Below are 10,863 nucleotides of genomic sequence, written 5' to 3'. Positions count from 1 at the left end.
GAGTGGCATCAGCTGAACTCCATGAATGCCATGGTGCATCTCACACTGCTTGAGAAAATGGTTAGTGCTGGCAGGACAATGGCCTTTGCTGGGATAATCATAAAGAATAGAATCGTAGAGAAGCAGAGCTGGCAGAGAGCTCCATTGTTTCATAGTTAGTAGGCTCGGAAGGGACCTGAGCAGATCATCAAGTCCGACCCCCTGCCATGGGCAGGAAAGAGTACTGGGGTCAAATGACCCCAGCAAGGTGTACATCTAGCCTCCTCTTAAAGACCCCCAGGGTAGGAGCCAGCACCACTTCTCTTGGACGTTGGCTCCAGATCCTAGCCGCCCTGACCATGAAGTAACGCCTCCAATGTCCAGCCTGAATCCACTCTCAGTCAATGTATTGCCGTTATTCCTTGTTACTCCCAGTAACAATTATGTTACAATCCACTGGATTCCTCCCAATTCCTTCACCCCACAGGAGTTAACAGCCCTCTCTCCTATGATCTGGATCTTCCATTCATCAAGCTACCTTTTGTTCTGTAGCTCTGCTGTCTGCAAGCTGCTCCTGGTCATGCAGTTAGACCAACCCCCAACTGAGGCAGAATCATCCCTATGCAAACCATCCTATACAAATCCATTGTATAACCCGTCAGCAAAACTACAGAGTCAAATCTAACACAAGATGTAACATCCTAATCTGCAGTAGGTAAAGCAGAGGGTCCACAGTGGCCAATGTCCTGCTTCTGCAGAGGTTGTTTATATATGCTCAAAAGATCCCAGGAAGAGGGCCACAACCCCTGCTATAGAGGAAGGCAAACCCCCCCACAATCCATACCAACCTGACCATGGGGTAAAATTCCCTCATGCCCCCAAACATGGCAACTGGTCTGACCCTCAGCAGAAGGATAAGACCCTTTAGCCAGCAAAATGTGGATTTAAGTTGCAGCAGGAACATTGGCATGCCCTAGTCAAAATCCCCAGCCTTGACTGCAGCCAACACCCAATGCTTCTGAGGAAGGTGGGGAAAGGGGAGGAATTTCCCCCCATACAGCAACCAGCAAAGCACAAAAGCATGGGAAATACCCACAGCAGAACACAGGCGTAGCTACGCTTAGAACATCCCTCTTCTTGAACACCTCCAGTGATGGAGAGTCCACTACTCTGCCATGGGCACCCTGATGCATGCTCTCTGGCCCAGGAGCTGAAGCCAGGGCCAAATGCACAAGTACTCTTAGGTGATGACCTGCCTGGCTGCTGCATTGGTCCCCACTCCTGTCTGTTGGCACATGAAAGCAGTTTATGTAAGGAGCTGATTATAAGAGTTAAAGAGGTTCCAGGCCTGGCAAAACCTTTGGTTTCTGCCCTGAGCTGTGGCACCAAAGCACAGAGCTAGCAGGAGGCAGTGCATTTGCAAAAGTGGCTTAAAACCCCACTTGTGCCCACCTACTCCTGGGCAGCTGCCTGCCAGTTCAGTCTCCTGCCACTAAAGCAGCTTGAAGGCTGCTTTAATAGGCTGTTCTGGCTTCTGGGCATCCTCAGGGTGCAGGGAAGCATGGTTAAATTGAAGATTGAAACCTGTACATTCCACCCTCAGGGAGGCTCCCAGGCTGCAGGACTATACTGGACAAAGTGGCTATAGCCTGTATATTTTATGTTGCAACCATGTTCTTCTGCGCTGTCCTGCCTGAACAGCTTTTGCCTGCTTGCAGAAGGGCTGGAAGATGCTGGCTCTCAAGCGGTTGGCATCTCGATTCATTGGGAGCACATTGTTTCATGCTGTCCTTACAAGGCAGTGGCAGATGGATGCTGTATAAATACAACTATTTATTATTCTATCATCATTAGGGACTCCTGATGGGAAACCCTGCAGGAGCCACCAGGATTACAGAGCAACCATCCAGTCATTCTGGTGACATCCACTCTGGGCAGGGAAAGCCAAACAACCAAAGATAATAACCTGGCACTAAAATGGCAAAGTTATCCCATGCCTACATGGCGCAGGCACCAAAGCAGCTCCCCATCCTCACAGTGCCCTGCTGTGCTGGCAAAGGTCCCTTTGGTGCAGTCGCCTAACTGTGCCTGCTCCAGCCACACAGCACTCCAAGTCTCACTTTCTGTTAAAAAATAAAAAGATACCAGCTCAGGGTTTTCTGTACATAGCAATTATAACCAGAAAAAGAAGCAGAGGAAGGGCCAGGTGGTAGTGCAGGTTAATGGGACCTGGATTCAAGTCTGCTACAATCATAGGGGAAAAGGAATTGGCAGCCTCAGTCCAGCTTGTAATGGATATTTCTCTGCACTGTAAAAGCCTCACAAAGTACAAGTGGTAGCACTGGCCCAGCTTGAAGTAGCTGAAGCTGACAGTCAGAGGGATTCACAGCAGCTCCCAGTAGAGCTGGTTGCAAGTACTTCACTGAAATGCTCTTCTGGTGACAAATGCTCTTTTTGTCATGATAGGAATATTTTGAAACCTGTGTTTGATTTTGGCACCACTTTGCTGAGGCACTGTTTATGCAGCCCACTTCAACATTTTTGGTATGGGATTGTTTCAAGGCCAAAACTTTAACTCGAGTCACTGTTTTTTATATGCAGAGTTTTAAAAAGTGAAGGTGCAGTCAATGCTGTAATAGCAGGCTTTTGCCTGAGTGATAGGTAAGGTTTCAATGAGGCTGACATGATTTTTTTTTAAATGCTGCTTTATGGGAAATTTAAAATATTTCATGTTTCTTTTCCCCTTTGTCTGGAATAGAAAAAAAATTGAAATATTGGAAAAAATATTTCCTTCCAATATTTCCTTATGAGGCAGTATTCTCATAAGATCAGAAGGCACAAAAATATTTAAAAGTAAACTGTACAAGGGGAAAAAAAAACAGTGGCTTTTAAATTTTATTTCCCTTGATGTGTAAAAGAATTCTAAGCCCCTCCCTAGATTGTTTTTTTTTCCCATTAAAAAACCATTAGAAATTCAGGTCCAGTCTACTCTAGAGTTTTGAACAACTAGAGAAGAAAAAAGTTCATATTACAGTTGTGAAGCAAGTATAACCTGATTGGCTGGCAGGAGAAATGATTTCTAATCAGAGCTATTTAGAATGCTTGAGGTTTTGGTTTTGTTTTTTAAACATGTATTTAATTCAAGTGTCTAGCAAACATTTGTGAGAAGGGCTCTTTTTGCTAAAGATTCTATGTTCTTTCAAATAAGGGCTGAAAAAAAACCTCCCAATCTTGGTTTTTACACATTCTCTAACCAGACCTAGTTATAACAAGACTCAATATTCTTGAGGTTTCTGAGTAAAAAACACAAGCAGGATGAAAACTTAAAGATCAGGACACAACCAGCAGTTTCCAGAGCCTCTGTAGATTAGAAAGTAGAACAAATCCAAAGCAGAAAGCCTGACTACTGTTATATGAAGAAGTCTTTTTCCTTTAGAAAATCCAAATACACATCTGCCTGATAAGCAAGAGTATCATCAGTCCTTGGGACTCCAAAAAATTGCTGTTTTTCTCTATCTGGATAAAATATTTCAGTCACTTACAGTAAATGATTCAGAAGCAAGCAGAGTACTAGGTGTAATATATGTTTGAAAATGTACACCCTCATTAGCTGAGAAATTAGCATGGGCTAAGAAATGAGCTGAAAATATACCCACAAATGCTTGTGCTTTTAGTAACGAAACTACTGGCTCACTTGCCTTGGAGAGAGATTTTGCTTGGACCAGCAGTTTATTCAATAGTTTATTTAAGCCTGAAACAGCAACATTCATGCAGTTGTCCTGAATTACTTCTTAAATCTCAGTGAAATTACAGCTGCTTTCATCTTAATTCCTGAATAATGGTATTTATAGAGCCAAGAAGTTCCTTAAAATATCCATCTTTGTCACCTTGCCTTTGTTCTTCAGCCGCCAGCTCCTCATACTCGCTGCGCAACATGCTTAGTGTGATGTTGAGGTGCTGGTCCCCACGGTATCGATCCTTGCAGAAGGTCATCAGAACACTCACTGTTTTTAGGACTTTCTCTCTCGTGTCATGCTCCGGCAGTGCCAGGAGGTTGGAAACAATGGCACACCAGTCCTGTTCTACCACAGCGGGCACCAGCTTCACTTGGCTGTACTGCTGGACTTTCTCTTCCATTTGGTCTTCATTGTTCTGGGCACCCTCAAGCAACATCTGTGAGAAAGCATGTTACATTGATTATTAGTATCCTAGTACAACTGACACTTTTAATAATTGTTCTCAGTAGATTTTATATACTGTTGAGCAACATAAAGTAGATTTCCCTGTAATGCATGTTAATTATTAGCATGTTTTGGTTATTTGTAAACTTTCCTGCTATCCACTGAATTAAATTTTGCCCTCCTATTTTGGATATTAGCTTTTAGAATATTTGGGTGTATTGTACAAACTGAAACTACAAAAGAGAAAGTCAAGGATCACTTAAATCATGCAAAGGTTAAGCATAGTTAAAGATTTCTGCTCATAACAGACAGTTTATAGTAGTGTTTCAAACTGTGAAACATTTTTATAATTTTGCAAATTATTACATATGGTTTTCTGTTGTTTTAAATCAGCACATTTAACTTTAAGTATATTTAACATGTTTCTTATCATTAACTATGATATCAATCACCCTGGATTAATGACATGTCTCATAGAAAGAAATCAGTTTGCTTATACATTTTTTCTAAATCATCTTACACATCACAATACTACCTCTTAAAAATTGCCTCTTATTTTATTGTATTTGCTTTTCCTTGCATCATTGGATGACTACATGAAGTAAATGCAATTTTGGAATGCTTAAGGTGCATGTGGAATTCTGTTATTTGTTATGAATATGCACAGTCACATAGAAAGGTATAAGATATGATCAAACTGCAATTGCTGTCATTTTCCATTTATTTTCCAACAAATCTTTAAGAGCTGACAAAAACTGCAGTAGCAACTTGCAGTCACTTATAGCACCATATTATGACCAGAAATTATGCTACCTATTTATTTTTAAATTGTTTCTTCCTGTTCCATTTACTACTATAGTCTGCTCATTTGCATAATTTTGTTGGAAAAAATGCTGTACAAATAACTGGAATCTACTGCATTATTATCCAGTGGTGAATCCATATACCCCCTAATATCTGACTTTCAAGGTCATCTGCAAAAGAAATATATATGAAAGGAAGCACTCCCTATTTTGTTTCTTTATGATACATAAAGGTGGCTTGAAAAATTTGTGTGCTTTGATTTTATATTTTAGAAATTCTAGCCATGTCTAGCCTGGAAAACTCTTAGATGACTGGAGGATTACTGTGATATTATGACATCATGGGCAACAAATATCTAACAGAAAGGGGAAGACAGTTTAGGCGATGATGTTTAAAATGTTGGTTTTTGTTTTGTTTCATAACTGCCATGTAACTCTATGCCTATTGAACATTTTTGTTGTGCCATCATTTTAGGAATGTTACCAGACCATAGGCTCTGGGCACTGCCTGTTTTATATCAGCTTTAAATCAAAAGGTTCAGCCACCCTATTCTGTGTAGCTATATGCACTTTCAAAAGCACCCCCACATGTAAGCCAAGATGCAGAGCCCAAGTGAAAGACCCGGTTCTAGCAGGCACATTGAAGGCTGCTGCAGTGGGGGTTGATCTTGTTCAAATATACTGAGTTGCAGTGTTCACAGCGTGGGCGGCATATGTAGGAATCTGCACGTTCATTTATTGCTGGCTTTGATACTAGCTGTTACCATTAAATGCGTGGCCCTGGCAGTGCCAGCAGGTGAATGTGAGAAGCTGTCACTAACAGGAAATCCACGAATGCATCACCAACTAGAATGTGATCCGAAATGCATTTCAGTCTGCATGGCAGAAACAGCTGGTCCTTGCACAAAAAATTCCCAGATTGTCACAATGGCATCTCTTTCCCTTTAAGAACTGTTCCTTTAGCTTGACTGGTGGCCTCCTGTGATAATTAGTATGTGTGCGCTTCATTAATTAGATCTGAATAGCACAAGTCTGTTTGCTAGGTTATTATCATTAAGGAAAGATTAGGGCTTCTACAGGTCTGATAAGCAAATCTGCAGAAGAAAATGGATGGAAATAGTCAGTTACAAAGAAACACCGATGAAAGATAAGTCCTACTAACAGGTAAATCCTCCCTCCCCCTCCCATCCTGGGGACCACTCCAACATCCTCAAGGTTCCCAATAACATTTTTTCTGACCTTTAGATAAGGGCCTATCGCTGCTTGGCAACTTATTTCTGATGGTCCCTTGGATGTTACTCAAGGCAAAAATCACTGCACTGTACTTATATGTTTGATTTACTGTACGTGTGGGGGAGGGGAAGGGAGGGAGGAGAGGAAATAAAACCTCCAACCACATTTTTCCTTCCCAGAGGAAAGCCATTTCTGTCCCTCGTGCAAGTTTATACTCATGCTGGCTGGACCGTTCATTCATTTGGGGTTAAACAAAAGAGTGAGGGCAGGGAAAGCATTCAGAACAGAACTATCTTTTCTTCTGCTTCAATCCACTCCGCTGGCTAGCATGGCCGGCAGTTAAGTTTTGCTTCATTTTACACACACACACACACACACACACACACACACACACACACACACACACACAGTTGATTTTCAATCAGTCTTCCCCAAACCTAACCATTCTACAGCCCTGTGATATCACCACTTATTCAGATTCATCCAGCCCCTTTGCTTGCTGTTACCGTATTTTCTCACATATAAACATACACTCAAATAAAAAAAGGACCCTATTTTGGGAAGGCACCAAGAAAGATAAATCTTACCAAGGAGTACAGGTAAGTACCAAAGACCTGGGATCTCTGGGGCTGGGGGATGCATGCCAGAGCCCAGTCTGACATGGTGACTCTGGCGTTACACAGTGCAGTGGTGCCTGACTCAGCATAATGTGTTGGGGCTGTGTGTTGGCTCCAACCCTGCACACTGGCTCCAGGGCCATACCCTGAGTTTGGGACAGTGCACTGGTTCTGGAAGCATGTGCTAGGTCTGGGACCTGTGGTCCTGTGTTCAGCTGCAATCCCAATCTGGCATACAGTTGGGAAGGGGCTCCCCAAGAATCTGGAAATTTGGTAGTGGGGGTGAGGTTGGGAGGGAGGGAACAGTAGCAGCATTAAATTCCAGTGGCTCCCCAAGCCACAGCAAGTAATGCTGCTACCACTCCAAATTTCCAGACCTATGGGGAGCCCTTTTCCTCGCATATAATGCTTATCCCAAATTTCCCCAGGTAGTTTTGGAGAAACTGTGTGGGTTATGTGAAAAAAATAGTGGTTTTTTCCATTCCACATTCAGGCCCAGTAAGACGACAAATCCAATTTACATCCTAGGGAGTGTTCAGATGAGCAGGAGCATGCATTTCCCTAGACACAAGTAGCAGCAGCACACCTTGTGCTGCCTGTCCCTGGGGAATGCTGGTGCCACACACACTCTGGTGTGCAGGTTACACCAGATGGGGTGGGGGAGGATGGGACCAACAACTGTGCTGGCTCTAGCAGCCTTACCTGGAGTCCTGGGGCCTCCATGAGCTGCAGCTGCAGCACTCCTGAAGCAGAGAACCTGGCCAGCAGCAAAAGCGTGGCTCCAGCCAGCCAGGCTCTGATTCTGGGTGGAATGTGCTGGCACCACATGAGCCATCCCGCTTTTTTTCACCATGGGTTTTTTTGACCCTGGGTCAACCCCCACCCCAAATGCTGCAAAGTCGCAGTGCGGGGAATGCCTGCTTGTGCAGTGTGTGGTGCTGCAGATGGGTCTATGGGGCAGCATACCACATGTCTGTGCTCATCTGGATATGCCCCTGGAGACCGTCACAATCAAAAGGACAATGAACAACATTCATAACGCTTTAATGCAGGGGTGGGCAATTATTTCGGGAGGAGGACCACTTACTGAGTTTTGGCAAGCCATCGAGGGTCACATATCAGGCAGTCAGGGGCAGATAAGGATTTTCTTATTTTTTTTAGGGGCTCCACGGGCCAGATAGAACAGCCTGGCAGGCCACAACTGGCCCATGGACCACATTTTGCCCACCCCTGCCTTAATGTAACACTTGATATGTGTAGGGTCTGCTGACTGCCTCAAGTTAGAATGCATCTGGGAACAGATGGAGATGTTGAGGTAGAGTAGTTAAAACATGGGGTACAACTGTAGGGTTTCTGACAAGCTAAAAGCAAATGTTTGTGGCAGAAAAAAGTGCTAGTTATTTGTCCAACTGAATGAACCAGGTCATTTTACATTGGGCCCAATGTTTATGTTTTATAAAACCTCTGATCAAGAAAAGTGTTTCTGCTCTCATACAAGTTCTTCTGTGCCTGAAACCCAAACATTACAACAATAAAAACCCAGACCCAAAATTGACTAGAAACAGAAGTGGAAGTTGTGGTTTAATTGATTTTCATTCTCTAAAGGAAGAGAAACGCATAAACAAACAGGTTAGCTAGTGGCTAGAAAATAAGATTTTTAAATTGATATTTACAGCAATAAGCTGAGGTGTTCCTAGATAAAACAGCTAAAGGTGTTTACCCGTTTATTATCCAAGATATACCAATAGCCAGTGACCTTTAAAACTTGAAGATTTACAAAAAAATCGGTAAGTACTCTGTTAATGCCTTGCGTTTAATTTAGTTTAGACCAGCGATTCTTAACCAGGGTGCCACAGCAACCTCGGACACCCGGAGATCCTTTCAAACATGCCTCAGGTTGCCATGCAATGCCAGTAGTGTTAGGCATGCAGACATGATTCACAAGATAAAACCACAGGGTGCCTGTAGATGTGCTGGGAGGCTGCTCCAATGTGCTATAATTACAATTACAGTGCATTGCCGGAGCGTGGTAATTACAGTGCTCCAGCAGCCTCCAGTGTCTTGTGTATCAGTGTCCGCACGCTTCAAAATGGCAGCAGGGGGTGCTTGAAGAGTTAGTTCAAGCGTTCCCACAACCATTCTGAAGTGCAGGAGTGCTGATACATGAGATGCTGTGGCACTTTAATTAGAGTGGCTCTTGAAGCTGCTTTAATTAGAGCACCCCTCCCTCCACCCACCCTTGGAGCATGTGTAAAAGTGCCCATAGATTTCAAATAGAAACCCAGTGTTAAAAACATTCTGCCCTGTTGTGATTCTTCTGAGTTATCTGTAGCATAAAAACTGCACTGTTATTTTTCTGTAGTCAAAAAATTAGTGAAAACAAAGCTGGAATTTTCTGAGGGGGACTTTGAGTTTATCAAGGGGTGCCTTGAGTACAAAAAGGTTAAGGATTGCTGGTTGAGATGATAAAAATCAGACTGATCAGTGTCACTTGGCTTCTAACACACTGCTGGGTAAGAACTACAGCAAGATGTTATTGGGGAAAAGAACGTTTAAAATAATTCTAGAGCAGCTCCACAATGTCCTCAGAAGTCAGGTCCCACACTCAGCCTGTGCCATGCAACCCATACGGGGAATACCGAACCCAGTTTCACAGGGGCTTCCCCATGCTCCTGGAGGAGTGAGGGCACAGCAGGCCACTAAATCTGCTGCCATGCTACCAGCTACTCCCACCCAACTCTTGTGGAAGGACAGCATTGCCTGCACCACGCCCAACTGCCCAGGCCTTGGTGAAGGGAACAAGACAGCCCCTTTGTGAAAATCTTAAGGACCTTCAGGAACTCCAGAAAGTATGTGAATCCAGATTACATTTCATCATTCCTATGTGTAGAACTTACTCTTCACCTACTCCTGCTGATATCCAGGGAATACTCTCCAGCCGTCTCTTACCTTTTCCATAATCAGATCATAGAGTAATGTCACAACTCGCACATAGAGCGCCTCCATGCCTTTTTCTTTGAAGAGATTTCTAAGTACTTGAAGGCCACCAAGCTTGAGGAACTGCTGCTGGGCATAGGGGAAGTGTCGCAGCATCGAAGACAAAGCAAATAGAGCCTGACAAACACAAGAGTGAATCAGTCCCCTAGTCCAGTCACAGCTGCCATTTTCTTGCTCAGTAATCTGCATGCTGAAGAGCCCTAATGTTCTGGCTTCATTTTCTTTTGCCAACTATCACAAAAGGCAGCTGATTGAGGTTACATAATATGGGTGTAATTTAAATGCCCATCAACAGTCTCAATGACTTCTAATCAGGAAGGAAAAACAAGACCATCTATGTTCATGCCTTGCTGCTCGGCAAACACTGGCCCATGTTAAATTTCAGCCTCTCCAAGGGACTGAGGTTTACATTTGATCCCCAACTCGCTGTAACTCTTGCTATAAAACATTTGTTTTCAAGGAGTTCAAAGGCTTAGTGTTTGAAACTGCAAGGTGCTGAGCCCCCCACATTTCCCCTGAATACAGTGGTCATGCCAGGTGCTCAGCTCTCCTCACAGTCACAACCATGAAGCCCTCAAAGCAACAAAGGCCACTCCAATGACATTCTCTCCAATGCCAAGGAAGTACAGGATGTCACTGAGGCCTACACCATACTGTACATGGGTATCTGACCTAGGTGCAGGGTGTGGTGCTGTTTGGAATCTGCACAAATGCCTTTGCAAGGACCAGAATTTTTTAACTGGGATGCACAGCTGTTGTGTGATTAAAGAGGCCAGAGGAATCAGAACGTTACCATTAGCTTGTATAGTCCATGACACATCACCGTGCATCAGGTTCCCGATCTGTGACACAAGGGGCGCGTGTAGATGAAATGGGGGGGCCCTAAATTGAAGTGGTGGGTTTTACAAAACACTGCTTCAATTTAGGGCTGATTCAACCCCTGTGTCATGCACACACCATGCTTACCTACCTGCCTCTCCAGCAGGGAGGGGAGGGCAAGCCGCCAGCAGGCAGAGTGGTCTGTGGGTTGTGTGTGTGTGTGTGTGTGTGTGT

At 43.8% G+C, this 10,863-nt stretch overlaps 1 protein-coding gene across 4 annotated transcripts in view; it reads right to left on the bottom strand.

The window, feature by feature from the left end:
• Positions 1-1,797: 1,797 nt before the first annotated feature.
• SIL1 (SIL1 nucleotide exchange factor) overlaps positions 1,798-10,863 on the bottom strand; it is a 234,451-nt gene continuing 225,385 nt past the window's right edge. For all 4 annotated transcript variants that reach the window (XM_019534832.1, XM_019534835.1, XM_019534834.1 and 1 more), the window contains exons 9-10: positions 9,763-9,927; positions 1,798-4,152 (exon numbers count right to left, since the gene is read on the bottom strand). In XM_019534832.1, the coding sequence (XP_019390377.1) occupies positions 3,799-4,152; positions 9,763-9,927 (519 nt within the window). In that variant the 3' untranslated portion in view covers positions 1,798-3,798. The remainder of the gene's footprint in view (positions 4,153-9,762; positions 9,928-10,863) is intronic.

Source organism: Crocodylus porosus, unplaced genomic scaffold (assembly GCF_001723895.1).
Source record: "Crocodylus porosus isolate Cpor-Errol unplaced genomic scaffold, CroPor_comp1, whole genome shotgun sequence".
Classification (NCBI taxonomy): domain Eukaryota; kingdom Metazoa; phylum Chordata; order Crocodylia; family Crocodylidae; genus Crocodylus; species Crocodylus porosus.
This window is presented reverse-complemented; position numbering and strand designations above follow the sequence as displayed.